Below are 17500 nucleotides of genomic sequence, written 5' to 3' on the forward strand. Positions count from 1 at the left end.
TGGTAGGTGGTACTTGCGTCGTTGGTGGAATGGTGGTGTCCTGAGTTGTTGATACAGTGGTTACCTTTGTGGTCGGATGCACTGTTGTTGGTAAGGTGGTAACTTGCGTCGTTGGTGGAATGGTGGTGTCCTGAGTTGTTGATACAGTGGTTACCTTTGTGGTCGGATGCACTGTTGTTGGGATAGTGGTAACTTTCGTCGTTGGTGGAATGGTGGTGTCCTGCGTCGTTGATACAGTGGTTACCTTTGTGGTCGGATGCACTGTTGTTGGTAAGGTGGTAACTTGCGTCGTTGGTGGAATGGTGGTGTCCTGAGTTGTTGATACAGTGGTTACCTTTGTGGTCGGATGCACTGTTGTTGGTAAGGTGGTAACTTTCGTCGTTGGTGGAATGGTGGTGTCCTGAGTTGTTGATACAGTGGTTACCTTTGTGGTCGGATGCACTGTTGTTGGTAAGGTGGTAACTTGCGTCGTTGGTGGAATGGTGGTGTCCTGAGTTGTTGATACAGTGGTTACCTTTGTGGTCGGAAGAAATGTTGTCGGGAAGGTGGTAACTTTCGTCGTTGCATGTGTTGTTGGGATGGTGGTGTCCTGCGTCGTTGATACAGTTGTGACCTTTGTGGTCGGATGCACTGTTGTTGGTAAGGTGGTAACTTGCGTCGTTGGTGGAATGGTGGTGTCCTGAGTTGTTGATACAGTGGTTACCTTTGTGGTCGGAAGAAATGTTGTCGGGAAGGTGGTAACTTTCGTCGTTGCATGTGTTGTTGGGATGGTGGTGTCCTGCGTCGTTGATACAGTTGTGACCTTTGTGGTCGGATGCACTGTTGTTGGTAAGGTGGTAACTTGCGTCGTTGGTGGAATGGTGGTGTCCTGAGTTGTTGATACAGTTGTGACCTTTGTGGTCGGATGCACTGTTGTTGGTAAGGTGGTAACTTTCGTCGTTGGTGGAATGGTGGTGTCCTGAGTCGTTGATACAGTTGTGACCTTTGTGGTCGGATGCACTGTTGTTGGTAAGGTGGTAACTTTCGTCGTTGGTGGAATGGTGGTGTCCTGAGTCGTTGATACAGTTGTGACCTTTGTGGTCGGATGTACTGTTGTTGGGATAGTGGTAACTTGCGTCGTTGGTGGAATGGTGGTGTCCTGCGTCGTTGATACAGTGGTTACCTTTGTGGTCGGATGCACTGTTGTTGGGATAGTGGTAACTTTCGTCGTTGCATGATGTGTTGTTGGAATGGTGGTGTCCTGCGTCGTCGATACAGTTGTGGCTTGCGTCGTTACATGCTGTGTTGTTGGGAGGGTGGTAGCATGCGTCGTTGCATGATGTGTTGTCGGAATGGTGGTGTCCTGCGTCGTTGATACAGTTGTGGCTTGCGTCGTTACATGCTGTGTTGTTGGGAGGGTGGTAGCATGCGTCGTTGCATGATGTGTTGTCGGAATGGTGGTGTCCTGCGTCGTTGATACAGTTGTGGCTTGCGTCGTTGATACAGTTGTGGCTTGCGTCGTTACATGCTGTGTTGTTGGGAGGGTGGTAGCATGCGTCGTTGCATGATGTGTTGTTGGAATGGTGGTGTCCTGCGTCGTTGATACCGTTGTGGCTTGCGTCGTTACATGCTGTGTTGTTGGGAGGGTGGTAGCATGCGTCGTTGCATGATGTGTTGTCGGGATGGTGGTGTCCTGCGTCGTTGATACCGTTGTGGCTTGCGTCGTTACATGCTGTGTTGTTGGGAGGGTGGTAGCATGCGTCGTTGCATGATGTGTTGTCGGGATGGTGGTGTCCTGCGTCGTTGATACAGTTGTGGCTTGCGTCGTTACATGCTGTGTTGTTGGGAGGGTGGTAGCATGCGTCGTTGCATGATGTGTTGTCGGGATGGTGGTGTCCTGCGTCGTTGATACAGTTGTGGCTTGCGTCGTTACATGCTGTGTTGTTGGGAGGGTGGTAGCATGCGTCGTAACATGCTTTGTTGTCGGGAGGAAGGTTGTCGTCTCAAGATGATATTCACCTTATGAGTATTAAGAAAGAGGTATCGTTTAGAGAAAGCATTGACTGTTTCTATAGGATAAAACAATCCATGTCTTCAAACACTGCGGAATTAGATATCATGGTTTAGCGTTTGCAGTGGGAACGATCATAAATTCGGTATAATACATGTAGAAATTTTCAGTCCAACGTTCAGCGTTTTTTTGCCATGAAATATTATAGTCATTGCCTCTAGATCAAAACGTGTGGACGCACAATGTCAATAAGATAAATGTGGTAATGGAAACGTTTTGCCATGACAAAGGTGTTTGCATTTGGTTTGGTGTTTATTACCTCCACTGCAGCAGCAGGACACAGGGTACAGCTAACAATATTACTTTAAGTTTTGGGTGCACATGTCTCTGGGCAGCAGAATGTGACAGGTATAATCTTGATCATGTCTTGATAAAACCTTGGTGATATTTCGTTTGGTGGTGGTGGTTTGCATAAGAAATAAAGGATTCAGCTTTAAACCCCCTAGCAGCTTTCTATGGTATTACATCGAAATAGGCGGTTTGGATACTGATACTATATTGCGCAATGAATTGGAAAATTGTATAGTACCTTGGTGTTAAATGAGGGCATTTTCATACAATTGACAAAATAATAATTGGCCAGAAGTGTCAACGCTAGATGCATGGTTAACATTTCCCCCTGTTGCAGTACCAAGGTCACACACCAGCGGATCCAAAATCAATCTCGACCTTCGTCTTTCCAGCACCTTCTCATATATCAAATATCAGTGATATCCGTAACTCATAACGTTATGCCACAAATATCCGGACACTGATCGACAAAATCTGAGAGTGAGAGTGTGATCGAAACATAGACATTCAGCGAGTAACCATCTTTCATACTCATCCAAAATAACAGCATCTACTTTCGCCAACGATGCACCTATACCACAAATCACCAACGAATTTTACATTTGCATAATTTTTACATACTAACTTACATTTGTCACAAGTACCACCTTTGTAATTATAACAGAACATACCATTTTTGTATTTTGAACAGCAGATACCGAAAGACCTGCACATGTTGCGCAGACTGAAATTGGGGTGCCAAAGTTTTTCGCAATAGGGCGTACACTATACTATTGAAGCGTCCACCAAATACTCATGACTCAGTGAAGAGATATGAGGTGACCGCGTGCCTGAACGGAGGATAGCACATCCGTTTCTGTTTTCCCCAAAAGGCTAAATGTCCATCCATTAGACAGTACAAAAATGTACGTAAGTATCCGAAACGCTCCTCGAACTTTTCAAGGCTTGCGAAAACCATTTGTGAGATATCGGGATATTAAATGGCCTTAAGTTGTTGACAAACGGATACATGGGCAATACCAGATCTCCAATGGGCGGGGAACGCACATTGATCTGAGTATGCGACAGCTGCGGGAAATGAAATTCCTACTGAATTCCTAGAATGCTTTTTACGGATATATTTACCACAAGGCTCGCTACTGATGCTTCGCCAACACGTATAGATCTTTGCTTAAAAGGAAAAGTATAAACGTTTCTTACCTAACATGCAGGCATAGCTCTTCTCTACGTCCACACAGCTCTGAACTTTTAGTTTATACCCTGCACCCTTTGCAAAAGTGACGCAGTCATTATCTTCTGTGTTGGTCACATCTGGGTGGCCTCCCATCCAGTCCTCATCGTGCACTTCCAATTCATCGCCGTCGCCCCAAATAAATATACCTTCAGTTTCCTGGAAATTTGATATATTGAGATTATTGATAACAGTTGTTTTGGGGTTGTCTTTTTTAAGTAATGCGGGATTTTTCTCTGATCATCTTTTCAGGCACTTGAATACCAACGGAAGTAATTCACATATAGTCCACATTGATATTTCGGAAGAAAAGGTAAAAATAGACCAAAACAGCAACTCTGAAACTGCTTAAAATGACACAAACAACGTTATGTACTGGATGTACTTTGACCTGTGCATAGATTCAACTTAGGTAAGTCTACTTACTCGGTCAGTAAGGTAAACCCAGGAGGTTTCCATGTCTCCAGCAACCATAGTGTCCTCTACGAAGTGGTGAGCGGGTTCAATTTCAGGCTGAAACAACTTGGCCCCAGAACAAGCACACTTATCGATGGCATCATTGAAAGTCGCGTCTTGTTGTTGCTCGAAGAAGTAACATACGTTGTATCCTTCGTGAAGTAGCCATTCCGTCGGACATACTACGGAGTAAAACATTTGATTTAGATACAACATGAGAACGTGCATCAGAGATGTTTCATAGAAAGCCATAAGCTTAATTGGGAAAAGGAGAATGATGAGTTGTTGTTGCCGACTTTAGAATAATGTAAGAATTAAGGATGTGGAAAGCCGGAGATGTTGATGATGCATTATTGGATGACAATATATTAGAGAAAAAATCGATTGCTTTTGTCTGTAATTGAACGTAAGCAAATGAAGCGACGTCACATATGTATTCATTGCGTTTACGCCTCTTACCTGCTTGACATACGAAGCTCATTCTAGTGGTACAATCTGTTGGAGACCAACCGTTGGTGGCTTCTTCAATCATTACACAATCCTTTGCATCATCATTAATGGTGATGATGTCTGCTTTCCAATTCGTATAACCAGTGGTGTCCAGCATAGAGCCATTACCCCAAACAAAGGTACCCTCACTCGTCTGATCGTCTGCAGTGCAGATAACGACAATGTAGCATATCATATATATATATGGCTATTAGAATGAGTGTCTATGCAATTATAAACGAGAGTGAGAGTTTATGCAATCATAAAAGGGTAAATCTAATATTGGTAAAAGAACAACCTAAAATAGATATAAATTCAATCGATAAAAAGACAATTTGCGTTAATCCATATCTTTAAACAAGAAAGCACAGTATGATAGTAACGTTATGGATAAACCTTATTCATAGTGAGTAAGAAGTCTGAACTGATCAAATCAGCTGACGTTGGCTAATGCCTTAGACTCTATGCTAAGTTTATGCTATATCATCTAGTACCTAATGCAATCCAAGTATTCCCAGTTGTTATCAGTTGCAAGCTGTCTTGAATCCCCGCATCAAAAGGCATCGCAAGAGTTGCATCCAGATTCCCGCAGTAGGTCGTCGCTTCCGCGTACGTTGCAGGAAACGTCGAGAACACCTTGTAATACTGCTCTTCGTGTTCGTACCACGGGTTTACTCGACAACTATCGATGGCTGTATGTCACAAAGTTATAAGGAGTTCATCAAGGAGGAAGAGAGTCATGTTCATCCATGCAACCAGTAAGGCCAGACGATAACGAAATCTACTGCTATTATTATGCTATATCTATGACACCTTTAGAATAAAATCTATATGTATTCACACCAGGAATCGATGAAGCAAAGGCAACTCTCAGAAAAAAAAAACGCAATGAGTGCAACAAATTAGAGATTTTTTGAAAATGTATTACTCACGTAGTTCACAAATGTAAAATCTGCTTTCGCTCAGGCAGTTGTCTGTTTCCCATTCCAAATCAGCTCCATTAAGCTTGTAGTAAACGCAGTCATTTGCTCCCGTGTTGGTATTGGTGGCTGACCACTTTTCGAATGCTTCAAGTCGATCGCCATTGATGTATTGGTAAGTCCCTTCCTCGGCTCCTAACAGTCCATTATCTGGGGATGAAATGATGCAGATGTTATCAGTTGATGCAATGCGTATAACGTTATAGATATGAATTAAAAACAGACTATTAATATGCAAAAAATGGCGCACTGGCACGCAAACGTTACTTGCTGGCACATGGTAATTAAGCCTGTCAGTTCATGATAAGACTGTCAGTAATTCAATCGGAATCGAGGGTCTATCAGAACATTGCTCTTTCATTGATTTTCAGTCTACAATTGTAATAATCACCACTTCTCAAATAACACCTTCAGCAATTGCAAATGACTTCTGTTCCGTTTGGATAGGTTTGGCTTCCTGTTGTATTTTTTTCATCACGTTATACACGACGATCTTAGACGCCTGGAGCCTACCTGTTATTCCGATCCAAAACTGGCCGGCGTTGACCTTGTCTGCCAGATATACGATGTAGTCGTGTTCTGCTTGCGATTTTGGCATTACTAATGTCGCTCCGTCAGATTCACACACAAGCGCCGCCATAACCGCAGAACGGGATTCCTGGTGAATCTTGTAGCACTGTGTTGATTCATTGTGGAAATACCCACTAGGACATCCTTAAAGAACAGAAGGTAGCATAATCGTCATACGATGAGGAAATCATCTAAGAACACTCCTAACAGTCAGAAGTATTCCAACCTTCCTCTGCTATGGTAATCAGCAAGGAATTTTTGGAATTTCCAAATTGTCCTCGCCGATACTCATGCTCTGAAGGTTTGGGGGATGGTCGTTATTCAAGAAAGTATAATTCTTAGATATAAAATGTGTGTGACTGAAATTGAATGTATGATAGAGTGACATTACAGACTCGAATCGTACCTTCTTTACATTCATATGAGCCGACAGTATTGCTGCACAACGTTCCAGCTGGACAGTCGTAGGTTCCAAGAGCGCATTCATGTATATCTGGGAAAGAACGTTTTCCTTGTAAATCAGCTAGCACATTTGATAATTCATTAAGTCAACTACAGTTCCAAAATATATACTGGATAACAAAATAATATAGACGTACGCTTAAGGTACTCCTACGCAAAATGTAATCAAAGGTCTCTATTAAACCTTCAATCGCGTCACTACAATCCTTCTCAGTCATATTTTCATTTCCCATTTCCTTTGGTAGTGTCTTTCTTATTGGACATACATGGGGGAAGCGTTGCTCTTTATAACACTACTATACATTCAGTACGTACGTCGAATACGGACAAACAGCAACAATAATTACGATAGCATGACATTCGCGATAGCCTCTTACCTTCACAAGAAGTTGTTCCATTTCCAGTGAAGCCACTTTTGCACTCACAGTACCAATCATCGTCCCAAGTCGAAATACATGTGGCATCCGAGTGGCAGTTGTGCACGATAGTGTCATTGCAGCCTACCAATACCGTCAGTGCTACGACCAAGAAAAAATCTTTTAGCTGATTTGAACGTTATACACACGTCTTCGGTATACTTGGCAAGTGTTTTATTTGTAACAATCATTCATTCAAAGCTTTTAGTCACGTCAGTTTATATATGGAGACACAAATGCGACGGAATGAAGCGTAAAAACGGCATGTTTTTCATTTAAGACCATCTTTATTGAACATATAGAAGCTACAGACTTACTACCACGTTTAAAAGACTACAATTTGTTTGGTTAAATCCATACCTTTCTGCCCAGTGGCGGTCTGGTTTACATAGTCATCTCCAATTGTGGTCCCCTCTAAGCTTTTCACCAGAGTCGTTAGAGCGTCCTCTTCGTCCTTGTGTACCTCAACTTCAACTACAGGAGTCACACTTCCTTCCCTGAGTGCAGTAAATAATATATACATCAGCATAATTCCGGAAAGCTTTATCTTTTTTAAGTAGATTGACCAAATGAATTAATGTAGATGTAAAAAAAGGTTATCACCGCCTGGGTAACAACTAGATGTCTGCAAGGACATGGGTAATTCCCTAGAACAACTTTTAATGAAAATGATCTTTTGATAATGTTCGCCCATCGTGCCGTACTATCATCCATTTGGACCTGTTTGTAGGTAATTATTACAGGTGACGTGCTTAGCTTAGGATAGCAAATTGTATATGTCATTTTATCTAGTTGTAGTGTCATAATAGATCTAGATATAGTCGTATATAAATACTTGATAACTATGTATTTCCTACTTACCTCAGATCGATGACAGTGACGGCCAGGATCCTGTCTGCCGCAATGTATGCTTCGAACAACTGACGTAGCTGCAACAGCCATATATGAGCAGGTGATCATTGATTCATACCGTTTGTACGTAAGGATTATTTATTCATGCGTCAAAACATCATTATAGCTCGCAATCGTGAAAAATATGTTTATTTTGAAGCCACTTTAATGAAGGAAATGTTCTGGCATAATTAAAAAAATGTCATCATCGCGTCTTTACGTTGATTCGTGTGAAGTATGACCTGGTCTCACGATTACTATCTCATTGCTGTACTGGTGACCATTAGTCCCTCTTCATTTTCCATCACGAGCCATCATAACAGCATACGAATGGTCTATCGCTACAGTTGACCATATATGCGTGTGTAGTACGTGACGCGTGCCTGCGAAGCTGGTGTGTTACGTCGATCGCGAAAGACAGTTATAGTGCCATATTAACGCTTACAACGTCATAGAATTACTTAGAAGTACCTCAGTAGCGAAGTCCAATTTGAAGGTGTCTATGCTGCTCTGTGTAGCCGTGACGTTAGCATAGTCCAGGTTTGTCAGCCGGAATGCCAGATACACGATGGTGAAGGCTGATTTAAAAAAAAAAAACAGACATAACTAAGTACGAATGTATGGTGATATCATCCTGGTATTGATTGCTATTTGCTATACAATTATTATTTTAGTGTAGATACATGGATTTGTTACTTGCTTGAAGGTAACAGCGTATTTCGTTTCGGTCTATTTTTCAGTCATTATCCAGAGTACGTACGAGTGGTTAAAATTTCACTGGAGGATTGGTGATAAGGAAAGTTTATGAATTGTGGAGCACAAATATTTTGATAGTGAAGCCATCACCGGGGAATCCAGGCCGGCACTGGCAGGTATATGTGCTGTGTTGTGTTGCATACTTTGTAGATATGTACATATACTATGATTTACTACCGGGTAAAGTATCCAAGTTCACCTGTTGTAACTTTCGTTGTTGCCTTTGCCGTAGTTGGCAAGGTTGTGATCTGTGTGGTTGCTATTGCCGTGGTTGGAATTGTGGTAAAGGGCATGTGTGTTGTTTGGACTGAAATAAAATGTGCAGATAATGCAGTTAGATCTGTTCACACCAAGCACTATGCAGTATTTAAATGCTGATATGCCGTATCAATTCAATTTTACTACTCTATCATCGGTATTGTAGTTATACCCGTGGTGACAAAGGTTGTGGGTTGTACTGTGGATGGTTGTGCATATTTATCATAAATCTACCAACTACGTTGTATACCATTCTCATCACGCAAAGACAGCACAGCAAAATGTTCTTTTTTTGCGTGATGAGACTGGTATTTGGTATAGTTGTCTGTTCGATGGTCTGTGATGTAGTTCCTTCCGTCGACACGTGTGTCGCTGGGACAACGGTTGTTAGAAGTGTTGTCTTTGGTCTTCTGGGACTTTTAGTTTTCTCTGAGATGAGAGAAATTATTACCTGTGACTAATTACCGAGTTGTTGAGGCATCTGGATTGGAAATATGTGCCCGCAATGTGTATGTTGTAGAAGACATGACAGGTAATTTGTAATGACATAAATGTTGCATTTCCTGGACAGGTTCGCAGCGATAATCAATATTAAAATTTTAGGCATTATATGTGTGCTGTCAACAACAAAATCCGTTAAGTCAGTCGCTTAAGGAGTGACGACTAGTTTTAGCAAGATATTAAATTTGATTACCAAAACAGTCGAATCCATCACCGGTGTAACCAGGCCGGCACTCGCAGGTGTAAGACCCATAGGTGTTCGTGCAGTCGGCGTTGACATCACACGGGGACAACTGGCACTCGTCATGGTCTTCAAGTCGACAACACAAAAGGTACGTGTCAGTGAATATCACACTCTCTCCCATGTGGAATATTACTCAAGTACTCTTTCAGGAGTAAAAAAAATAACATAACTAGGCATAATCATAACATACACAGCATATAACAACATACCACAATTACAAGTACTAACTAAAAATCATCTTCCAAAAAACGCATGTGTACCTGTCATAGATAGCGGGTAGAAAATGACTCACCTTGTTGACAAACAATTGGGAATGGAGAAGAGCAGGCAGTGAGGATCCAGTTATAATCTTGCGTGCTGTCCATTGCCACACACCGGTCATTTCCGTGGTTCTCAGCAATTGACGAAAACCCTACTGGCGTATCGTCGCTGGCGTACAAATACGTGCCGTCACCATCGACGTCAGCAATTCCAATCCAGGTGGTTTCGGACAAAAATGACTTAATGTAGTCGTGCTCTTGTTGGCTCTTGGGTTCTGCTGCAATCCCACCATCATCGACGCAGTATTGCAGCGCTCCTATAGCGTTGCCGCCGATCGGGGATGTTTTGTAGCAGTATCCACCATAGACAGTGTAGCCAGTATTACAGACTACCGGGGATAAGCAAACGCGGTATGTCAGTTTATTAATGTTGTTAAATGTAAATAAATCAATATGCAAACCACCCCTAAGAACCACATTTCCTTTTTTAAATCGATGAATCGGTCACATTAATATATTTTTGATGATAGAATCCAAAATATTTGGTATGCCATCTCATCTAGTATGAACTTGAAGTACTTGAAGTCTATGTGAAATGTGAAATTTTGTACATTTTCTACATTTCTTTGGTTTTTCACTGGAACCCTTGTGTCCGAATGGGACAAGGCGTAGCAACAATGAAATTGACTTACTATAGGTACTGTATGTAATGTATTTGAAATAGTTTTGCTGTTAAACGGAATATATTTTACATACCGTGGCATTTGAAGCCATCACCACTTAAACCAGCATGACATTGGCAGGTGAAGGATCCGACGGTGTTTGTGCAGTCGGCGTTTACATCGCACGGAGAAGACAGACATTCGTCAACGTCTGAAATAACCAACAAAAGGACAATGATGTTCACTTCGCACTATTGCTCTTATTGATTGCGCGAATTGATAACGATTCGGACGATTGAAACGAGAAAACGATTGATATCTATCGCACTGCGCTAATTGTTTAAATCACAAGACGAGACAGAGCCAGAGGGGCGTGTAGAATTGCAGTTTCGCATCAATCTGTGTCTTTAAGTCTGCATATCTACGTTGTTATTACACAATATCAGTTTCTTGTAATGTTGAATATCAAAAATAATGAAAAAGGGATACATAATAGTAATAGAGAACAAAGAAGATCAGAAAACGACAACCTTAGAGTGACATTTATAGATCATGAATTGTGGAATATTTTAACTCGTGGGATATTGAAGACTGTTTGACTTCTATGAGAGATACGAATAGCACAGGACATCAAAGGTGATGGTACACCAGTGTAGAACTCTAAAATGTACTTACCTTGCTGACAAACAACTGGACCTGAATCCAGACATGACGTCTTCACCCAGTCATAATCTTGAGTGCTGTCCATCATGGCACATTGTCCACTTCCTGGTGACGCAGCCAATGACGCAAAAACTAATGCCGAGGAGTCACTAGCGTATACAAACGTTCCGTCATTATCGATGTCCTCTATTCCAATCCAGGTGGACTCAGTCAGCAAAGCTTTGATGCCGTCGTGCTCATCCTGGCTCTTCGGTTCGGCTGCAATCGCACCCAGGGTTGTACAGTACCCCAGTGCGTGTACGGCATTACTAGATGTTGGCGATACCGTGTAGCAGTACCCACCGTGAAAAGTGTAGCCGGTATTGCACATTTCTGGCCCAAAAAAAACGAAAATATTTATTCAATCCAGATATGCTGAATCAACATTGAAATAGGTAAGGTAGAACATTTTTTTTATTAAGTAAAAAATACGAAATACAAACACAGTGGTGTCGCACTCAAGCTAAGAGACTATTTTAGCGGCGCCACTAACTAAATACATTTAGTAACAAACACACAGATACGGGGTCGTCATTATGAATAAATTTATGTATAACAGAGGTGACATAAGTAAAACGATAATGCTAATGGACATGGACATTTGTCGGCGGTATCTTTGTTACAATGCGTCACAACAGATCCGATAAAGTACAGCTCTTCAGTTGAGCTCTGTTTTAGTATTATCATAATATCTTTGTACATACCCTCGCAGGTGAAGCCGTCACCATAGAAACCAGTCTGACATGCGCAGATGAAAGATCCGATGGTGTTTGTGCAGATCGCGTTTGCATCGCAAGGAGAACTCAGACACTCGTCGGGGTCTGTGGGATAATACGTAGATGAAATTATAGAGAGAAAGGAATAAGAGACACTACACAAATCACTGGGGTGGAGGGGGGTGGTATGTGATCATAACTTCCACCATAAAAATGATCTTGCCACCGATTCGTCATCAAAGATTTGCCTGGCTGGCCGTTTAGAAGGATTTTTCTGTAAACACTGTACTAAACAAACGTCAATGAAGGTCACTGATAATGTCGTCGATCAAAACATCTAGGTAATAAGCTAAGCAATTTAATAGTACAAGTAATACATTTAAAAATTGTCCAGATACCTAAGCATCTGGCAAAATGTGGAAACGGCCAAAATGGAGAATGTCCCAGTTATCTACTACAAACTATCAATCAGGAATTGCCTACTGTGAGGTAGGAAACATGCGCACGAGTTACTGTACGATACAATGACTATCTGACTACTTGTGTGCGGTACAAAATAGGATTTTGAAAAAGTAAGAAAATGCTAGCCCAGATAGACTTATAGCTAGACAATATCTGCGTTGCGGAACTTTTCTTCCAACGTAACGCAACAAACAGTGCAAACCTGTTTCGCAAACGGCAAACTTCGTAGCTGTGCACTCTATTGGATTCCACAGGTAATCTTCTTCAACATCCATGACAACACAATCAAGGGCGTCAGTATTGGTTACTGATCCCCATGGAGTAAAAGTACCTGCGATGAAGGCAAATGATAGGGTGAGTACATAATATCATAAAGTCAAGTATCTCTAAAAGTTTAAACAAAAGCCAACACTCTACATATGTACGTTTCGCGAGTATACTTACGCTGCAATATAGAAAAAAAGATGCACAAGATGCACAAACGTTGAAATGACATGTTAATCTTTATCTGTACTGTTTAGACAGGCATATAACATGCTCTATTAACGCGAAAGTTCATCCGTGTTGGCAGTATACATAGTGGAAAGATGGAATTTTGTTCCAACAACTTAAATACACCGAATTGGCGACTGTCCTGCTCCCTTATGATCAATTGCATTTGTCTGTAAGATCACATGATTGGTCATTTGAATTCTGAGAAAGACTGCAATATAGAACTGCAGTTGAAAATTCAAGTACTATTTTATTTTTTTGTGGACACATTTTCGGCTTTTCCCTATCCTTCATTGGATTTTACTGAAGATTGTATGAATGCCATAGCTAACCTAAAAGACTATGGTCGACATATTCATAGTTTCCTTCTAGCTCGAAATCGTTGACGCCGATGCATGGTGATATGTAGCCTCGGACTATGGTTTTCAGCATGTCGTGTTGTTGCTGGGTCTTTGGCATGGCGACGTCTACTCCAGACTCACTCGTACAAGCAGCCCTTGCCTCCAAAGCTGACATTTTTGTTGCGATGAGCTTGTAGCAATTTGTGTCTGTTGTACCCCGAAATCCAGTGGGACAACCTGAGGAATAGAGGAGTCATTTATTTTTCATTCATCTTTTTCTGAATTTCTTTTACAAGTATGGCTCTCCTGGTAACTGGACACACCTGTCCATATAGACCCAATAACAGCAAAAACCTGTATTGTATTTAGTCATCCTCCTCCATTGAAAACGAACATATAATAGTAAGATAGGCATTAAAGTAAGATTCGATGCTACAGAAAATGATAACAGTGAAATATACATACTTATTTCGCTTGGCCATGTAGCAGGGTCTGTGGGTGGCAAAAGAAAGCATATTCATTATCAACATGGTGTCATCTCTGCATGATCTCGCAAATCAATGTTAACACTGATATATCTAATGATGCCATAAAAATTAGAATCATAAATAGCGTCATGTCTTTTTCCTCCAAGGGTAATTTAGCAGCAGCTACTTAAAAACATGCATCGCTATAATAATCAAAAATCAACTTGATTTCGGATTAGGCAATCTTTTCTAAAAGGAAACCCATATCTTCATTAAAAGCATTGATTATGTTTTATTACTTAGCGGCTTATGTATCTTTATGTCTTTATGTCATGATTTCTTTTCGCAACCCATGCCATGGCGATTTACTTACCTATTTGACAAACGTATGATACTAGTAGGTCCTTTGCCGGATCCAATGCAGCAGGGTCACAGAAATATGGTGTCCAATTGTAATCCCTAGTTCCATCCATTTGTACACAATCTTTTGAACCTTTATTAGCTACTCCCGACCACGTCTGGAAAGCCCCTATGGCAGAGCCATCCATGTACAGGACGGTCCCTTCTGTGACGAAGTCGTTTATGCCTATCATTGCTGAAGCCGGTGACCCTGCCGTCGTTAACACCGCTATAATGTCGTTATGCTCGTCTAAGCTTTTTGGATCCGCCAATCTTCCTCCGTCCAGGGCGCAGGCGGCTTGGGCGTCATAGAAGTTGACGGAGGCGATAACTACTTTGTAACAATACGGGTCTCCGTATGTGTATCCATCCGGGCAGTCTGTAGAACAGATGGGAGAAATCACTTGGTTATCAGTCGAATAATATCTAGGCATATGTACAAAACATTGAGCACGTTCTAACTGTTTGACTTTCTAGATCTCGATAATCAAAAACTGGTGCAATCATGTAAAATAACTGCTGCACTGAGTTTACAATACTTTATCATGTTATGTGTGTTTTAATAGATATATTCAATACATGTATATTGTTCTTTGCGCATAACTTTGATTTTATCTTTTGATGTAAGAAGTAAAGTACGAGACGTCACGGAGACTAAACAACTTGAGTAAAGGCATCTTGAGTGACATAAAAAATCAAACTTAGATGTACTTTCATTAATCTACGCAAGAGGGCGTAAGGATCAGTGTGAGAAGTAATATCGAGCTCCACCCATGCCGTCCTTCAACTTAAATGCATGGCCCTAGAAACATGCAGCTAGATTTACATGTCAAAGGTCCTTAGACACGAATCGCTGGCATGCCATCAATACAGAAAAGGATGTCGTCTAGTCATGAGTTTAGAATTATAGTATTCTTTCATTCTGATGTCGTTCACGTACTGCATTATTCTGTTTTTTTGTGTGTTTTGTCCTGCAATTGTAAATAGAGGGCCTCGATAAGACATATTCTTTCGTCCTATTATTACATGTGAAAGAAGAGGAAAACAGTACGTGGCAGCAGTTACTAAATTGTTCCTATGCAGAAGGGAAGAGAGGAACAAGGACGTCCAGTCAATGCTCTGATCCCCCATCTGGCTTCATTAGAATATACCTTATATCCCTTATAATATTGGCCTATTTTATAGATTGGAATATGAATCCTAAGGTTCTTCTGTTTGGAATTATTTGTGACAACAAATGTCGAATTGACAGCCATCTCCGCATTGTAAAATAATTGCATTGTTACATATAACCTTTACTGAAAATTACTTTGTATTTCCATGGGGACATATATAGTACATAATTATAAGTACACCAGTGGAATAGAGAATAATTTTAGATAGTTATGATTTCTTGTGTTAATTTCACAGCAGAAAATATACCAGCCTATCACTACTAATATATATATGATAGTAGGAATGACAGCTATCTATAACTATTCCCTATTAGTTATTGAGGTACGTGAAAAAGTGTCCCTTTCTTCGGTTGCTGACTGCTCGTCTGAGTCCAAATATAAAGTGTCAAATCACATGTACGTCACTGTTAATTTTTGATGTAGCTCATGTACGCATTCTATTTTTGATTTTGTTGTTTTGCAATATGTTGACTGGGATTATTATGATATAGAATACAGCCTTTAGCTGCAATTAGTTGTTTATAAGACACTGGCCATTTCTGTAATCAAAATAAATTTAGACAAATTGCCCTGAAACCATAAAATCAAAACAGCTTCTGCTGGCTATCAGGCTCAGTCTGCAGCTGGCTGCTATGTCATCTACATGGGTGCTGGAACTATGCGAAGAAACTGTAGAGTACTAAGTGGGCATTCTTCAATGTACTTTAAAAAGTAGACAAAACCGAGGTTTCATGATCAATGCAAATAAGTAAATACGTCACCCCCTCTAAACAGAACGAATATGAAGTATTAACGTCTTTCATCCCCTTAGCCCTGAGCCTAAAATGGAACCAGAGGTATTGGTGCTGGTGGTGAACGTAACACTAACTCTAGTCCCGCGGATTTCAAGGAAGGCACCACGATTATAAGGTCCCTATATTTCTATACACGTAATTGTTAACAGTAACAAAATGCTCTCAAGTTTGACAAGGAATAATCTTTCCTGTATTTGGAAACTAAAGGCCCTTATTCTACATGGTGATGATGACAGAAGTTGTTTGTTTTATGTTGGAAATAGATACTTGTAATATAATAGCTTTCATCAACAATGTTGACATTTCGGTAATTCAGACGATGGTCGTGATCAAGATTGTTTTTAAAAAAGTGTGTATTCCCATGCTTAATCAAGAATGACGGGAAAAAACTTTGGTGTTTGGTGTTTCTTCCAATGAAACTGGTGTTATAGAAAGTGTTGTATGGAATCTTTAGACTTTCTGGATCATTTTGCTTTGCCGACGTTTTGTTTAAGTACTTTTTCGAACAGCTAATGACTCTCTGCCCTGTGTCGTAATGTCATGCCTTTGTTTCTGCAAGGACATTATAACGTCCTTGGTTCCTGGCAGCATCCGTGGTTGGTATCCCGTAGCTTGTAATTAATTTATGTGGTGAGGGGTCAAATAGAATTTCATTATAAGTCATTACAGCATACAGCAGTGAATAACGTTACATGTACTTTATTTATTTATTTACATGTACTTACATGTATATCGGTTTATGATTGTTGGTCACTGATATGAACCCAGGGCACACCCAGTATCTTTCTAATTGTAATTGCCTTGTACAATAAAGATGTTTATTTTGCTTTTGAACTACTGTTCGATTATGGTCATCATAAAGAAAAGAAAATGCCGCCTGTTTACAAAGCAACTACTATTGATGTTCTAAAAGGACCTTGATAATACTCAGTTTGTCAAACTGAATAAAGGCGTGCACTGAAAACACTAATATAGATACTCCCTATTGTATTCTGCCAGGACGTTAAAAGCTCGATTGACCCCCCATAGTCCATACTAGAAAAAGCCACATTAACGTAATTATGTAATCAAAAGCCTCATGGATGCAAGCCATGTCTGCTGCCAAAAAACAAAGTCGCCACACAGCACATTACCTTTGGAACAGTACTGTGGAGTTTTCACCACTTGTTTAAAAAAACACTGTCAAAGCAAAATGACCCAAAAGACTAAAGACTCCACGCAATACAAGTTCTACAACTTCAGTTTTTATGGAAGAAAGATCAACTTAGTGTTGAAAGTCAGCCAATTTTAATTCAATGTAGAAATACACCCTCTCGAGCAGTCTTATGGTCGATTTTCAAATCTAAGTTTTAAAAAATCCGGTGCCGACTGGGACCAAATATAGTGCTGACAAAAAAACTGTGAAATGGCAAAGTACATGAAAAAGAAAAATTGA

At 40.6% G+C, this 17500-nt stretch overlaps 1 protein-coding gene across 1 annotated transcript in view; it reads right to left on the minus strand.

The window, feature by feature from the left end:
• The window catches only part of LOC118424345, a 25558-nt gene that overhangs the window by 935 nt on the left and 7123 nt on the right, over nt 1–17500 (minus strand). Inside the window, exons 2-23 of the mRNA XM_035832894.1 lie at nt 14071–14475; nt 13696–13722; nt 13222–13467; nt 12600–12728; nt 11924–12040; nt 11193–11552; nt 10612–10728; nt 9888–10244; nt 9545–9661; nt 8792–8899; nt 8308–8414; nt 7807–7874; nt 7306–7442; nt 6907–7047; nt 6474–6560; nt 6011–6211; nt 5450–5647; nt 5012–5209; nt 4488–4679; nt 3999–4210; nt 3542–3731; nt 14–1998 (exon numbers count right to left, since the gene is read on the minus strand). Of these exons, the coding sequence (XP_035688787.1) occupies nt 14–1998; nt 3542–3731; nt 3999–4210; nt 4488–4679; nt 5012–5209; nt 5450–5647; nt 6011–6211; nt 6474–6560; nt 6907–7047; nt 7306–7442; nt 7807–7874; nt 8308–8414; nt 8792–8899; nt 9545–9661; nt 9888–10244; nt 10612–10728; nt 11193–11552; nt 11924–12040; nt 12600–12728; nt 13222–13467; nt 13696–13722; nt 14071–14475 (5699 nt within the window). The remainder of the gene's footprint in view (nt 1–13; nt 1999–3541; nt 3732–3998; nt 4211–4487; nt 4680–5011; nt 5210–5449; nt 5648–6010; nt 6212–6473; nt 6561–6906; nt 7048–7305; nt 7443–7806; nt 7875–8307; nt 8415–8791; nt 8900–9544; nt 9662–9887; nt 10245–10611; nt 10729–11192; nt 11553–11923; nt 12041–12599; nt 12729–13221; nt 13468–13695; nt 13723–14070; nt 14476–17500) is intronic.

The sequence above is a fragment of the Branchiostoma floridae genome, chromosome 10, assembly GCF_000003815.2.
Source record: "Branchiostoma floridae strain S238N-H82 chromosome 10, Bfl_VNyyK, whole genome shotgun sequence".
NCBI lineage: Eukaryota > Metazoa > Chordata > Leptocardii > Amphioxiformes > Branchiostomatidae > Branchiostoma > Branchiostoma floridae.